Source organism: Heteronotia binoei, chromosome 8 (genome assembly GCF_032191835.1).
Source record: "Heteronotia binoei isolate CCM8104 ecotype False Entrance Well chromosome 8, APGP_CSIRO_Hbin_v1, whole genome shotgun sequence".
NCBI classification, from domain to species: domain Eukaryota; kingdom Metazoa; phylum Chordata; class Lepidosauria; order Squamata; family Gekkonidae; genus Heteronotia; species Heteronotia binoei.
Window position 1 is genome coordinate 93,968,767 of NC_083230.1, and position 17,344 is coordinate 93,986,110.

Consider the following 17,344-nt stretch of genomic DNA (forward strand, 5'->3'; position numbering starts at 1 on the left):
ACCGGCACTAGATTCCCCCCCCCCCAACAATGGTCGTTTTCGCATTATCGAGATAACGCAACAGCGAAATAACGCAACTAAAGTCAATAATAATAAAAAAAAATTCCAACGAAACCAATTGAAGTGGCAATTGAGGCTATTCCAGGAGGGTTTTTTTTTCCTATTTGTTAATTTCGAAATATCGCTATTACGCAAAACTGTGAAGTTTAAAAAAAAAATGGCCATGCCGGCACTTTGGGGAAGCGCCGCGAAAGGCTGATGATTGGCCAAGGGGGTGGATGGGGTGGGAGGATGGAAAGGGAGAGGGAGCAAACCGCAGCGCCGGAGCAACAGGTGGGAAAACCAGGAAAAGATCCGGAGGTAAATGGGGTGCTACGCCGGAGTAAATGCTAGTGCGAAAACGGCCAAAGTTTCAAGGAAAATCCAGAAACAAAATCCGCAGAATACCTCTTATTAGGGCCAACCAAAAGAACACAAAACATTGTGCGGGCTTTCTTCAGAACTCTGCATATTCTGGCCAAACATGCTTAATGTAAGAACCACACAGAATAAACATCAGATGCCACAAGACACTGATATCAGATGTTTGAGAGCTACAAAACAAAAGGGAGAGAGGGAAGCAAATAGATGGGGTAGGATAGAGTGGTAGAAAGAAAGCAACTTTAATTTTTATTGCAATTCTCCATGCGATTTAAAGAGACAGATGCCTTCTCCAAGTCAGCCAATGCGGTGGGGGTGAGGGCTTTGAGAGCCAAACAATATGTGTGAAAGAGCCACATGTGGCTCTCGAGCCACAGTTTGGCCACCCCTGTTCTGGTTGAGTGTTAAAGAGGAAGGGGAGGCGGCTTAAGACTTTATCTTGTAATCTTCCCATGTAAAATGGCTCACGTTTAATCTAGCTGCCAGATGCTCTGCTTTTTCAGTCTACACATTGGTCTCCCCCCGCCCCCACCCCGTCCTCACACACATTGTTTCCCTTTTTATTTTATTTTCATCAGCAATGCAGGTTAATGGCCTTTTAACTATTCTATATTTGCTTTCGGTGGAAGCCAAGCCCTAGAGTTGCCAGCTCCATCTTGGAAAATTCATGGAGATTTGGGAGCAGAGCCTGGGAGTGCAGTGATTAGGGTTGCCAAACACCAGCTGGGGGCTGAATTCCAAAATGGCCATTTTCTCCAGAGGGATGGATTTCTGTCACCTGGAAATAAGTTGTTCTCCAGCTACCACCTGGAGGTTGGCAGCTCAAGCACAGTGGGGACCATAAACCTTCAAAATAAATACAGGGTGGAGAGGATTTCACTAAAGGGAACACTTGAAAGTTAAGCTGGCCTCTCTCCTTTACTACTGCTTAAATGAATTCCTTGTACATTCTTTTCATCAAGCATTAACCAGACACTGTAGCACTAGTGCAATGTTCTTTTAATGACACTGTTAGATGAGATTGTTGTCCAAATGTTACCTTTCAACTAGATACATTTCCAGTAGATGACAACTACAAAACACATGCCTTAACTGAGTCAAATCAAGGTGAAACCTGTCTCTTATACTGTATCCTAACCATACAGTATTCGGGGGAGGGGCAGAGAACCGATAGCTTCACTTTGTTGATATACAACAAGAGAAAGCCATAACATATGAACCTGTGTTATCTCAAGTTAATCATTAGTTCACCTTGTTAAGTACTGTCTGTTCTCCATGACTCCTCAAAGCAGAAGAAGTTCTTCCCTCAATGTTTGCTATGAGACCGTTTAACAAGAGATAAAAAGGTAAAGGTAGTCCCCTGTGCAAGCACCAGTCGTTTCCGATTCTGGGGTGACGTTGCATCATGACATTTTCATGGCAGACTTTTTATGAAGTGGCTTGCCATTGCCTTCGCCAGTCATCTACACTTTCCCCCCAGCAAGCTGGGTACTCATTTTACTGACCTCAGAAAGATGGAAGGCTGAGTCAACCTGGAACTGGCTACCTGAACCCAGCTTCCTCTGGGATCGAACTCAGGTCGTGAGCAGAGCTTAGGACTGCAGCTTTACCACGCTACACCACGGGGCTCTTCTTAACAAGAGATACCAGGGACTGAACTGAGGCCTGCTCTCCCAAATAGAGGAAATACACTCCTTTCCCCATCTTTCTGTGTATGTTTAGGGCTTCTCTTTTAGTGCTTGGTCAATTTGTCCTCTCTGCACTCTGAACACTGGTTGAAAGAGATAAACAATTCTACTCTTTCATGACTCTTTAAGCTCCTTGTGTGTGTGCTAAGTTTCTTTACAGTCAGACTAATAAAATCAATTTTGTGAAGCCCTGATCTGGATTGCCCAGGCTAGCCGGATTGTCTCAGCACTTGGAAGTTAAACATGATCAGCCGTGGTTACTACTTGGATGGGAGATGACCAAGGGAGTCCAGGGTTGCTATCCAGAAGAAGAAGAAGATGATATTGGATTTATATCCCATCCTCCACTCCGAATCTCAGAGTGGCTCACAATCTCCTTTATCTTCCTCCCCCACAACAGAGGTGGGTGGGGCTGAGAGAGCTCTCCCAGAAGCTGCCCTTTTGAGGACAACTCTGTGAGAGCTATGGCTGACTCAAGGCCATTCCAGCAGCTGCAAGTGGAGAAGTGGGGAATCAAACCCGATTCTCTCAGATAAGTGTCCATGCACTTAATCACTACACCAAACTGGCTTTGGTAAACTACCTCTGAGTGTCTCTTGCTTTGAAAACCCTATAGAGTCTCCATAAGTCAGCTGAAATCTAATGGTACTTTCCACCACAAGTTTGTGAAACCTCTGAATTTTGTGCCTAAAAAATTCCCAAATTTCTATATGGATCACTTCATAATAATAAAACACGGAGATGAAGAAGACCACGATGCCCTTAAGTAGAAGGAGTGGCTGGAGTGATTGTGCTCTGAATTTCAGTGTACTAAAACTACTAGAAATCATGGCATTATCTTCTAAACACTGTACTCAACAAATATTTTCCCTCTCAATTATAAAAAAAGAAATCCTAAACACTGAGCTATGACTATTTCCTGTATCAAATTCAACATTTTAGATGGAGTAGGCAGTATGTTTCCTGCTGCTGAGTATTACTGGATGAATAAATTGTTATTACCTGAACAAAAAATGCACAGGTATCATCAGCAAGGGAGTGGGGGGTGGAATGCAGAAGAAAAAGGAATTCGAAACACGCTTAAATCACTGATGATATTACTTTAAATAACCATCAAATGCAAATGTGTTTCCATTCCTTCTGGCATTTGGTCATTCAGCTTTCACTCAGTTATTGACAAATAAATGGACTGGTTGATTTCCATTAATGCTACTCTAATTTATGTACATAACTGGAAGGAAAATTCTGTTTTGACCTAACACTAATAACAAATCCGATCATGTTTTTTTAAAGCTACAACAACAAGCTACAAATAGAAATTTAATTCCATCACCAGTTGTTGCTTGGGATTAAGTATTTCTTAATAAATTAGATTTCTCAACTGGTCAGTATTCAGATTATTTTTTTGTAAGTGGCACGTGCATAATTTTGGAGACATTTTTAGGTTATTGAATGATCTTTCCATACAATCTCTCTTACCGTTGCTCACTTTGCTCACACTCCCACCCTTACATAGATATATACACATGAGGATGTATGCCTGTGCAAACACCTACCCACCCATCCAAAACAGACAACTTATTGATGGAATCGCTTCTCCTCTTATCTGAAAGATTAACTTGAAGAGGACATACATGTTTCTCTGGAGTCTCCCAATGGCCACAAATATATTTGCTAGGAAAGAAGCTATTATAATATGATTTCTTGTTCTGTCTCTTCCCAATGCCTATCAAAATGACATCTCCAAATAAGAGGATGAGATCTTGATGCATAAGGCAAGACTGCACTGCCCCATCTGAATCTAGCTTTTCAGCACCGGAGATCTGACTAGGCTTGGGGGGTGGGGGTGGGGTGGAGGGGGTTGGAAAAAACATTCTCTTAAATGGAACGTATTTAAATTGAACAACCACCTTTAACAGAATGCTTTCTGTCTTCCAATTTTTATTCCAGTTAACACTTTACAGGAGAGCTGTACTATCTTGTTCAGCTAAATTGCTATTGATTAAATGGTCTGGCCCTTATATATATATAATACATATGCAAAGATGCCTCATTAGCTCATGTGAGTATCAACAATGTCAGGTTCTTCCACATGACTTTAAAAACTTTAAAAAATTGATAATTAGCAGGGCTTTTTTTGAGCAGGAACACACAGGAACACAGTTCCGGCTGGCTTGGCATCAGGAAGTGTGGCCTAATATGCAAATATGTGCTGTTACTTATATACACTAAATGTGCATTTATATTTTAGCAATACTTTTCTTGACTAATTCAGTATCTATAACATTAACAGGCTTAAAAAAAATCAAAATTCTGAATATCTGTGTGTGTCTTTCCCTCCAACTCTAGAAGGTTTTGGATAGCCTTGGAAGCAGTAGGTGCACTAGTACACAAGAGAAACAGAAAGCAGGTCTCTGTCTCTGGAAGTCTGATAGGGTTGCCAGCCTCCAGATGTGGCCTGGAGATCTCTCATTTTTACAACTGATCTCCAGCTGGCAGGGATCAGCTCCCCTGGAGAAAATTGGAAGAAAAAAATCAGTGAAAAATAACTAACCACACACCCCTGGAGAAAATGGCTGCTTTGAAGGGTGGTCTCTATGACACTGTCCCGTGCTGAGGCCCCCCCCCCCTATCCAAACTCTGCTCTCTCCAGGATCCCCCAACTGGCCCATTATGGGGCAGCAAGTTGGATGCCCCAAAATAGGGGGAAATCCCACCCTGATGGGAACTTGGGAAACCTATGGAGAAAAGTCCTACCCACTTTCTAAAAATACTTTGCCAGCACCAGGAAAGATGTCAGCTGGCATCATGGCACCCATGGGCGCCATTTTGTAACCCCTAGTTTCCACCCATCAGGGAAACTTCAGCATTCCTCTTGACAGAATTACTGATAAGACTAGAAGAGGACATTTACCCCTCCTTGTTTTAGCAGTGCTCACCACTGAAACAAACTCTCTGAGTGACACATACAATATAGACATGCAACTAACCAGAGATCTTACCAGGAAAGTAGAGAGCGACATTTGTTTATCCTGTAAAAGCATACCATAGTGATTAAGTCACAAAAACTCCTACTGGTAATAGAGCCTCTGAAGTGTACTTTCTCCCACATAAATAAAGAAATCAAAGTGCCACAAGTTTTTGACAACACTGACGGCAAAATGATTTCCATTGCCCACACTTGCTGCCCTTTTTTTTTTTTGCATGTGTGCGTGGTCATGTGGGATGTGCAGTAGCATCTTTCACCTACAGAATTCTCCCCCCCCCCTTAAAAAAAAAGCTATTGATGCCACAGTCTCCCTAGATAAATTGCAAGCTTCCTCTGTCAGCATATTTGCTTAGCAAAACTTAGCCTCTGTAGTTGCTGGCTTCTAAGTGTAAAGTGCCTTGCGAGACCGCTCAAAAGGCACCAAATGCATGCAAATTGTTGTGGGTTGTTCCTTGACAGCAGTGTCGCTGAAACTTTCACTTCCATTTTCTCTAATGCATGGAGAAAGCAACTTCTGCTGCTAAGGGGATTCACTGTATAAACAGCTTTAAAATATAAAGTATTTGATTAGGTGAGCTGACACACACTAAAACAAACACTTTTTGCTGTGTGGGTGTGTGAGACTCTGGGCTGGGAAGACTCCTCTCTAAGGCATCATTTAACGTTATGCTTTGGATTCTAATGCCTGTGGTGTTAAATCAATGAGGGGTCATGCTCTTCTTCAACGCGTAAACACTTGGTGATAACTTACAGTTGCCTTGCCTTCTAGCTATTTCTTCTTCCCAGGAAAGCAAATTATATAAAAAGTGTGTGATTCAATATAAAGACAGGAGAGTGCAATGGATTTGTGAAAGAGCATGTCTATGCAGGCATTTTGTCAGGCCACAACTGTTAAGGTGGTGTGCCCTTGTCTCATATAAGAAGGGCAGAAGATTTGCATTTTGATTCAAGCTTGATTATTCCACTGTTTCAAAGGATTAAAGCCCAGAGCCCAAAATAATTTATCACTCATTCATGTTGAGCAACATTACCATTTTTACCGCGTTTCCATTCACACTGAGAACGCAGGCCAAACTACAAGCACACGAAATCTCATACCTTAAATAAAGAACTTTGTTGGTCTTAAAAGTCCCATTAAACTCAAACTTTGTTCTACTGCTTCAGACCAACGCAGTTGCCCACCTGGATCTACATGTGATGTGGTTACTCTATCACAACTTTTTTTTAAAATGAAAAGCAGACATGAGAGGCTACTGTCTTATGCTGAAGACCAGAGGCTGGGAGGAAATGCTTAGCTCATTTCCTGTTGGGTCATTTTGCGTCAAATGGTGCTTCCTTTTAATTTTATTCTTGTAGGGGGGAAGATCAGTCCCCTGTGGGGACAAAACAAATAGAGAGGATGATTTTCAGTATAAAAAATGTTCCTGTAGAAACATTTTGAGCAGATCCTTCCAATTCACCAGTCCTCAGCACAAAATTTGAACCATTTTGGCTCCTTAAAAAAAAAAAACAGGGCAAATTTACATGCTACTGTGCACTGTGTGTAGTTTAACACTTATTGCATATTTAACAGAGGGAAATCACTTTAAATGATTAAATTCCACCAACTGCTTGCAGTTCTGAGAGGCTGTAATTCAAATAATTATATTTGTACAAATACAGGGTAGCTCAGTGAGTGTTCCTTTCATTAGGGACATGCTCTGGATCAGACACTCTCCCTGAGATTACTTCCCCAAAGGGAGAAAGGCCATTGCTAGGTTAATTCAATGAAATGTGCACAGTTGTTAAAGTTGTCTACTACTTGTATACTGATTAAACGTAAAATAAATTCACAGATGTCTGGGTGATTTAAAATGGGCCATGTAACAGCCCAGCCAGAGACCAAGCACTTCATGGAAATCAAAGGCCAGCACAGCTAGAGGGCAAAATGAAGATTTGGTGCAAGTGTCTCCATAGAAAAGGCTTCCCTACTGGCCCATTTTGCCTCCACTGCTCTGGATACTTTATCATGATATGTTGCCTTAAGCCACTGGGGAAGAAGGCAAAAGAGCTGTCAGAAATTCTAATTCGTTTTGCTAACTTTTTGGAAGTGCACTTGGGATACAGTGTGTATGTGCCTTAAGTTTGCTGATTTGCCTACACATCAAACCAAATTACCTAAATTAGTGTTTCGTAATTGTTTTTCCATAGTTTTTCATCTCTGTGGCTCCAAAAAGTATTCCAGGGATAACCTTTGGAAATTGCTTAATACCTTTGGAAGTTAAAATGTGCTTCTATGGAAACAGATATAAAATAAGTTATTTTAAGTTATTGTTCAAGAATTAAGCATTCATTGTTTTTTCAGCCTAGCTGGTAACAGAAATCATTTGTGCCCAGAACCCGCTAATTGCCTACTTTGGAGTTTGTTGATATGGTTTTTCTCACTCATTAACACTGTGATGCCACATTTTGAGCCATCCTCACCATCCTGTTTGTATGCCATTCATGCAAGTTATACCATATCTTGCTAGAACCACAATCCAAATTTTCTGTTTTCCATCTGACTAGCCAGAGTTGGATAAGATTGTTTTTGTGTATACAAGCTCCCTCAGCTGCAAAAACTTCACAAGTTCTGTATTCTTGTGTAAGTCTTCTGTATTCTCGTAACTGTTGCCCTGCCCACGCATCACATGTTGGCCTTCTTTTTGAGTCCCATTTATTATCTTCACTAATTTGCAAGTGCTTAGCATCATTAAGCCTTTAAAACATGATCACTGCCTCTAATATCATGGCTTCTAATTTTTAATTATTCATGCTGTAACAGAGGCATTGAAACTAAGCAGTTCATATTTATTACACATAGATCAAAGTTCATATTACAAGAGGGTGTGTATGTGAAGATGAAGAAACAGAGGGAGAAAATAGTAATGGAAATGGAGAAGTTCATATGTAGTGGTCTGGGAAGTAAACAGCAATGGAAACGTTCAGAAGGCTCTGTTAGATTCTTTATCCCAGTTTTTCTTCCCAGAAATCAGAACAGCATAACTCTCCCCTCCTTTATCCTCAAAAGAACCGTGTGAGAGATTAACATTAATGATTTACCACCCAGGCCCATGAACAGTAGGATCTGAAAACAAGACTCTCAGATCAATTCACAGTCAACTGAAGGCAACCCCTTCGTGGTTTCAAGACAAGAGACATTCAGAGGTGGTTTGCCATTGTCAGCCTCTATGCAGAGACCCTGGATTTTCTTGGTGGTGTCCCATCCAAATACTGACCAGGGCTGACCCTGCTTAGCTTCTGAGATCTGAGAAGAGCCAGCTACTCATAGGCTATCCAGGTCAAAGCATGGTATTGCCACTGTCAAGATCTTGGTCTGATGCTTTAACTACTAAAACAATGTAGGTTCTTTGACCATGACTGATCCCAAAAGAAGTCAATGAACAAGTAAATGCAAAACAGAATGTTATTACTCTTCCCATAAAGGGGGGGGAGCCCTCTAACTATCTAGTGATCCTTCAAAGTATGGCATACCAAAACTTTGCTAATCTGGGCTTGGGGAAAGGACAGATGGGAAGATGTAGAAGTCCACACCACCCTGTTCACATGTAGTGCAATTTCTCCCCCACCACCAGCAGGCTTTATGCCAGGACTTGTGTGTGTGTGCATCAACAGTAGATATATTGTTACACTGCCCCTAGAGGTAGGGAGAAATAACAGGTGTGAAGACTAAACATAGGGATAACCCATCCAAAGGTCATTTGGTCACTGATCCATTTAGTTGGAAATTTTACATTCAGATCCCCAGAATACATTGGCCATGATATGACAGAAAGCTTTAGATGGCATTCAACTTGACTTGAATCTGCACATCTTATTAGACACCACACTAGGCTTATCCATCATCCTTTAAACAAACTATTTTGGTTGCCATTTGGCAAGTAATTCTGTCTTCTTGGCTGGACAATTCACACACTCCCCTTTGTGCAAAACATAGGAAATCAGGCATGGTATCTACTCACATGTTTTGCAAAGAATTCATCCACCTCATGGAGCAGCTTCTGCTGGCACTCGGGATTGGTGGCTAGCAGGTATGTGGCAAAAGAGAGGGTGCTGTTGGTGGTTTCGTAGCCAGCAATCAGGAACAAGAATGCTTGGCCAGCTATCTCGTCATCAGTCAATGTTCTGGGCTGCTTCTTTGGAAGCCCTTTGTTAGCAGCTGTCTTGCTTTCCTCCAGACCTTGGCTGAAGGTGTCAAAATGTTCCATTCTGGTGTCAATGGCAGGATACCGGGCATCTAGCATCAGCTGGAGGAAGTCCCTGGGTCTCTGAAAATCACAGGGTGATGACAGTAAAGATGTTAACAAGAACATGGATGTATATTTACCCTGACACGGTTGCATGAAACAACATTTTTTCACAAAAAGGGATGAGTTGCAATTTTGGAATTGCCTAATTAGAAGTGGCAATTAAGAGAAAAGGGTTAGTAGCCACATCCCACCAGTTCCAATTTTGGCCTTAGAATTGAACATATGAAGCTGCCTTATACTGAATCAGACCTTTGGTCCATCAAAGTCAGTATTGTCTTCTCAGACTGACAGCGGCTCTCCGGGGTCTCAAGCTGAGGTTTTTCACACCTATTTGCCTGGACCCTTTTTTGGAGATGCCAGGGATTGAACCTGGGACCTTCTGCTTCCCAAGCAGATGCTCTACCACTGAACCACCGTCCCTCCCCAATTGTATAGTAAAAACAAGCTCAAACACCCCCTCTCCAATGCTGGCATTTTTACTTTGTGAAATGCACAGCAGTGTCAGGTAATGATAAACAGGGAGTTGCCACTGTCTCCAGAAGAAGAGTCTATGGCCAATTCCCCACTAGCCTTCTCCTGGTCTCATGCTCCTCTTCTCTGTGGTGCTTCCATCTGATTTTGCACACGCTACCATGGGGCTGCAACTTGCTTTGCCTCTTTCCCGAGGGAAGCAAGATCCTCTGAAAACCGGTTTCTGCTTGCCGTGGGAAAGAGGCAGGGTAAGTTACAGCCCTGTGGCAGCTTGTGCGAAATTGGATGGAAGCACCATGGAGAAGAGAAGTGTGAAACCGGGACAAGGCTAAGTGGGGAATCGGTATATGATTCTCAAGGAGCTGGTAGAGCTGATTTTAGCAAATATAAAATGACAGAGTTTTAAAAGGACCCTCAAATCTGGCACTTTACACATTTTGTAAAGATTTTTGATAGGATAGGTACTTTCTTGCCCTATCACACAGTTGTTTACAGTATTGTCCTATAAGCAAGGAGAAGTCAGATGGAGTGTGGCTGGGTGTGGTGCTCTGGCTAGAATCCAACAGATACTTTAGTTCTGCCAAGGTTCTAAGTGATGTTCTTGACATTTTAAAAATCAGCTATCAGATGTGCCAAAAATCCCTTTGTTTCAGAAGTGGTTTGCTGTGTGGTACGGGAAACAGTTGTTAAAGAAACACAAAACTCAAAACCTGGTTGAGTGTGCAGAATCTTCCACAGAATCTGAAGATTTTCTTGTTTCTCGTTTTGAGAGCCAGTTTGGTGTAGTGGTTAAGTGTGTAGACTCTTATCTGGGAGAACCGGGTTTGATTCCCCACTCCTCCACTTGCACCTGCTAGCATGGTCAGCCATAGCTCCGGCAGAGGTTGTCCTTGAAAGGGCAGCTGCTGTGAGAGCCCTCCCCAGCCCCACCCACCTCACAGGGTGTCTGTTGTGGGGGAGGAAGGTAAAGGAGATTGTGAGCCGCTCTGAGACTCTTCGGAGTGGAGGGCGGGATATAAATCCAATATCTTCATCTTCTACTTTCCAACCTTGTTTATACTCCACGCTTAATGCAAATGCAATGTAATACTGCCACCCTGTATTTCTGCAACAGCACAACACACTGCCCAGCTCTCACACATGGAAATCCTAAAACGAGGAATTTAAATCCCTGAAAAGCAGAGACTTTCAGCCAGGGGTACTTGAAATCATTCACTGAAAGCCTGGGTATGTGGTCCATTCAGCAACCCCCTTATCACTGCCTCAAGTTTATTTTTAATTTCTCAAACACTAGCAGTGTGTGTCAGAGGAAAGAAGACATCTAGCAGTAGCTGCAGAGACAGAATATGAGAATTCTGCTTAGTGGAAGGGAAAAAGCAACTGTGGAATGCATTTTAAAAATATTCATCTGCATGACTTCCTTAAAGATCAAGGGAGATCTTTTAAATTATATTCTTGGAGACATGATAGGAAATAAAATAGAGGGCATAGGGAGGAGGCATATGAAAAGGTCAAATGAGATAACGGCAGGAAAAGCATCATTCATTATATGTGTCAAAGGACTTTATCAGATCACTGATGCAGGAATGGGAGAAACAAAGGAATAGAACTAGTTAACATACTGGATCTTGGCTTAGCTATATGTGCTGACCCAGCTAGATGATTTGAATGTACAATAAATGACTTGGTGTCAACACTAGCGATTGTGATTGTTTCCATATGTGTAGTGTAGCCTGGAGATCCTATAACTGTCTGGCTTCCAGAAGTTCAAGCTCTTCAGCATTATCTAGGGTGCACCACAAGGTGAGCTAGAATTGCATCTGCATATTAATATTTAGGGGGATTGCCCAATCAGTCTGTGTACCCCTTGTATCAATTTGGTTACATATTTTATATTATCATATACTTCCTGTGTGTAACTCTACAACAAATAAAATACCAGCAATTGTAACTTTAGTACTAAATTGTAGGGGAATTAATTAAGTTGACCATTCTCAAGACCTGCAAAAACTTTGCCCACTAGTGTTGCCAGGCCCCTGCTTTTGTGGGGCACTTCCCTGCTGCCAGTCAGCTGACCAAAAGTGATGCCATCATGTTGCTGATGTCATGTAGCAATGCTCCAATTTTGAGGCAAAACTCTATAGTAAATTGGCTACAAACCATTACATTTTGCCCAAAAACTAGAGCATTACTCCCCAATGTAAGCAACATGATGATGTCACTTCCAAATGATGTCATTGCACTGTGTAAAGAAGATTCCAGCAAGAATCCAGGATCCCCCCTCTGGCTACAAGGTAGGTCCTGGAAACCCTACTGCCCAAATGAACTGCATTATCTCCAAACTTGCTGCACATGTGGGTTTTCCGGAGCAACAAAATAAGCACAGTAATGTCATACACTGTGCTGATTGGAGAAGTTTTCATCATTGTCAAAGTGACACAGAGAAATCATCTTTCTGCAATAAAGTGGGATGCAATCCACACTGAATGTCTCCTGCAGAAACCCTATTGCAGTGAACAAGATGCACTGATGGCAACAACTCTCAGTATTATAAGTTACTTTAAAATATGTTGACTAGATCATACAACACTTGGCAATTAAAATCTGAACTGTAAAAATTCATCTTAATGCAGTCCCAAATTAATCCAAATGTTCTCAAAATGTTTGGCTCACTTCTTAGGACTGGGGCTCACAGAAGATTGCTATCAGAAGATCCCTGTAAAACTGTTTGTTGAATATAGTATAAGGCATCACCAGGGCTCTTTTTGAGAAGGAACACACAGGAATGCAGTTCCAGCTGGTTTGGTGTCAGGGGTGTGGCCTAATATGCAAATGAGCTCCTACTGTTTTTCCCCTACAAAACAGCCTTGTGTGAAACAATGGTGACACCAGGGGGAGTGGCCTAATATGCAAATGAGTTCCTGCTGGATTTTTTTCTGCAAGGAAAATTCTGGGCATCACTTCACGCAGTATGCAGATTATTCCAGTGTCACCTCTGTACCCAGATATTTATAATGCTTCAAAAACATGCATAACTAAACAGAGATGAAAATGGGACAAAAGACCTGAGTGTGCATACCACAGGAAACAGTATCATATTACCATATACTACTGCTAACCCAATGGCACATTCTAACCAGAATTGACTGAAATAAATAGAATATTAGGAGCAATAATATTAAGGTCTCCTAAGGACTAAGTCCATTTCATTCAGTGGGGCTTACTCCCCAGAAAGTGTTCTTAGAATTGCAGCTGTAAGCATTTTCCGTGGTGAGCTTCATTAATTTTAATAAGATTTATGAGCATTTACCTTTCTCTGAAATGTAGTTTTAATAGTTTGAGACTTTTCAAAGTCCTTGGAACAAATCCCTGTTAAACCGAGAAGTGGGTAGATGGATGGATGGAAGGAAGGATGGAAGGAAGGAAGGACTATTTTTTACATTGTCATACCTTTTAGTGAAAAAAAAATGTATAAGTTTATTAAATGAAAACTTATTGAGTGGTTGAACTCCCGATCGTAGAATGAACTCCCAACCACAGAATGGAAAAACAATTTATCTCAACAATTTCAAATTTCTATACATTTCAACCAACTGTATCTACTGGCTACCATAGAATGAAGAGCAACATTGCCACCTATTTCTCAAAAGTCAATGGAATGGATCTGTAGGAGATTTTCCATCAACAAAAGGCACCTTCAACAGTGGAACAGAACATCCCTGCCTCTCCTTGCAGCTGCAACCCACTGAGCCCCCTCAGGGAGCCAGGGAGCACCAAAGAAAAGTATAAAGGATAATTGGGAGTCTGCAGTGGGAAAGCAAATGGCCCTCCTTCTTCTGTTGGTGGCAAACCTTTGGATTCAAACCACAGATGATAATGGCCAGAAGCCCTCATGCAGTGGCCATCCAGCTTCTGGATCAGGATCAGGAATGTTCTGTGGCTGAGAAAGAAAGGTGTGAAATAAGTATAGTTATGTTTTGGTAGGGTTGTTTATTTTTTCCTTCTCAATTTTGGTACATATTACAATAAATTTGAACAATAATGAGACAATGGTATGAGGTATTCATATTTATTAGTTTTACCAAGAAATGGTAGAAATCTCTGCATTACTGACTGTCCCTGACACTGATAACAGCCATATGACAGCTTTTATTCCCAAATCCGAGCCAACCTTGAAAAGTGTTCATTTTTTGAAAGCATTCCGAAGGATTCTACTTTATTTTCTACCACAGAATTATTGGACAGAGTTAAAAGTCCTCTACCCTAAGTGGACTTTAGCTGTCAGTGATGTTCAGTAAATGGCAACTGTTTCTACTGGGATGGGTAAGAGTCCAGTCATAATGAAGTGACTTCTAAACATCCTGTTGATGTCAATCGGACATTTGTTTGTCCCACTCACTCTACACAATACTGTCTTTCTGCCCCAAAAGTTACCAATGACCCTGGCTGATTTAGCTATAGCCATGTAGCCAATATAATTATCTCCTGTTACTATTTTTCTGTGTCGGCAGCACTACCACAGAATGTTTACAACAGGGATGAACAACCAAGGCCCTGCTATACCCAAGACTAATCAACAGCTATTCAGCTTCCATAATCACATCAATTAAATAGCCACTTTCATTCACACTAATATTTAAACTGAACCCAGTCACTTATCAGATGACCTGACCTGCTTTATCTGATGCCTGAAATTGTGAAAAGAAAAAATAATCCCTTAAATTGTGTATGTGTGTGTGTGTGTGTGTGGGGATATTTTAAGAAGCCAAGCAATTCAACAACCTTTCATCCTCACAAGCATGTGTGAGAATAAAATGGATCACCTTCCCCCCCCCCCCCTTGAACTCAAATGTGGTAGGTAAGTAGACATGCAAGCATAGTATCTTGCTTGGTTCAGACTTTTCAGAAGTGTTTTCTCACAGAAAAAAGAAGGGGGGAGCCCTATCCTGAGCTTCATACTCTAGTCCAGTGTTTCCCATTTGTAGGGTCATGACCCAGTACCGGGCCACAGAAGCCTCAGTACCGGGTCACAAGAAAAGCCAAAGCTAGCCCCGCACCAAGGAAAGCATGACCTCTGCTGCACTCCCTTCCTTCCCCCATCTCTCTGTTGTGCAGAGAAAAGCTAGTTTTGAAGACTGACATAGGCTGCAAAACCTGAACTCCGCTGGCTTTCTTCCTTCCCCCGTCTCTGTGTTGCGCAGAGAAAAGCTAGTCTTGAAGACTGACACAGGCTGCAAAGCCCGAGCTCCATTTGGCTTCCTTCCTTCCCCTCTCTCTGTGTTGTGCAGAGAGGAGCTGGGCTGCCTCTCCTTCCTTCTCCCCCCCTCCTAGTGTTTGAGAGAAAAGCTGGCATCCACTGGCACTTTAGACCCATTAAGTGTTCTTCAAAGTATGAGTTTTCATGTGCCTTACTGTATGTTCTTTTGGGGAGATTTCGCCGGGAGGCCTGGGTGGCAAAGAAGGGTGTGTGTGTTTTTTTCAGCTGGGAGGCGAGGGGGCATTCCAGTAACTATTTTTTTTACCAAACGACCCCTGGGCAGAATTGTTGCTGGCTTGGGCCATCTGATGGTGAGTAAGGTTTTTTTTCTTTGTTCCCCCTTCTTTCTTCCTTTCCCTGCAAGTGATGCTCTGTCTGTATTCTTGGTGCTGATGGTGGGGGAAGCAACAATGGGATGGCTTCTAGTGCCCTGGCCCCAATGGTGGACATTCTGGTGCTTTTGGGGCATTGTGTGAGAGAATTTTGGACTCGATGGTCCACTGGCCTGATCCAATATGTTTTCTATTATGCTCTTTCTTTCCATGTCTTTCTTTTCCTTTCCTTTCCTTCCATTTCATTCTTTCTTTCTCTTTCTTTCCTTTCATTTTTACTGGATGAAACTTTTCTGTTCATCATACTGTTGTTTCAGACATAGGAGCTCTGCCAATGAAAAGTTGGCACCCCCAGTTGTAGCCAGCTTGCCTTTCTATGAGATTTCTGTGTGAGTAAGTGAGAGGTGTGGGGCAGAAAGAGATTATTGGAGATTACTGCTGTATATCTCAACAGCACTGGAAGCGATGGTACTATGAACTTGGCACCATTTTACTGGTCCTGCTTTTAACAGCTGTTTGACACCAATTTTTCATAGATATTAAAAAGGATTAAAGAAGTCCATTGGCTAAATATCTGCACAACAGGTTGCTTTTAAAGGCATGGGGAACACAACCAGTAAAAAGCTGCAAGCCCCTCATAAATATCCTTTTTGGGATAACTGCAGAAAAGCTTGAATGAACTTCATATAACTTGAAATTAATTCATTAATTGCAGTACAATTCTCTGCTACCTTTCACAGCAATTTCCCAGTGTTTCAGCCAAGGAAAAGTATGAAAAATAGCTGTCAAATGATTTTCTTGAAACTTGGTTGTAGCTTGAGGCAGGGTTCCAGTAGTAACAGCTAAAGGAAGGGCCTACTAAACGTGTCAGCATATTTTGAGGTAGAGCAGCTGCCAGGGCCCAGTGTGGGTGGTACACAGTGCTGGCATTCCTGATGGCAATGGCAACAGCACTCCCAACTGCACACACTGCCCAGTGCTGTTGAGGAAGGGGTGTGTAGGTGGTATAGGCAATTGAACATGGGCATTAGGAGTGCTTGCAAGCTGGAGAAGAACACACAGATAGGTGCATGCAGGTGTGGGGGTGGAAAGAGAGGATCCTAGGAATGTATGAAAAAGTTGCAGACCGCCCACTTTTCCACCCCCATTTTGGCTCATCATGAGTTTCAGAGAGATTTTTCTGAAAACGAAGTTATTTCAGAAGAAGAGGAAGATTTGGGGGAGGGCCCTGGAAGTGACATCAAAGGAAGAGGTGGAGTTTTGGTTCAGTGTGCCCTGGAAGTGACATCACTTGACCCTTGACCTGGAAGTGACACCATAGGAAATGACATAATTCCTGTCTCCCGGCTCCACCCACAAGATTTCCTGGCTCCACCCCCAAATTTTAGCAGGCCATGAAGGAGAAGTGTAAAAATAACCGGGCCACGGGAAAGAAAAGTTTGGGAAACCCTGCTCTAGTCTATTCAGTATTGCTTAGCTACAGAATAATTGAGTTGCAGAAAACTGCCAGGCCAGTATCAGACTAAAAGACATATTAGTGACATGGACACTCATTATATATTATACATTCTCTTTTTCTTTTCCCTTTTTTATTGGGGGGGGGGGGGCGAATGAAACATCTATCACAAAACCAATTGGTGTTGCCATCACAGTCGCTGTGCAAAGGACTATTGCTGAGTATAATGTTGCGAGAGAATAAAAGTCTATCTCTGCAGCGCTGTAGGCTGAAGTCCCTTCTAGTTCCTCTAAGACAGACACCTTCTATTATAGTTAGTGACATGGCTGCTCTGGGCCATGTCTTTCCCACTCATTAGCCTTTTTACTTGCTGTCTGGCCATGCAGAGAAGCAATTCCGCACAGTACTAGCAAGCTTTGCATTAAGCATTGGAAGAATGAAT

At 42.1% G+C, this 17,344-nt stretch overlaps 1 protein-coding gene across 2 annotated transcripts in view; it reads right to left on the reverse strand.

Moving 5' to 3' along the window:
- Positions 1-17,344, reverse strand: part of TBXAS1 (thromboxane A synthase 1) — a 443,365-nt gene that overhangs the window by 73,339 nt on the left and 352,682 nt on the right. For both annotated transcript variants that reach the window (XM_060245644.1, XM_060245645.1), the window contains one exon: positions 9,099-9,404. In XM_060245644.1, the coding sequence (XP_060101627.1) occupies positions 9,099-9,404 (306 nt within the window). The remainder of the gene's footprint in view (positions 1-9,098; positions 9,405-17,344) is intronic.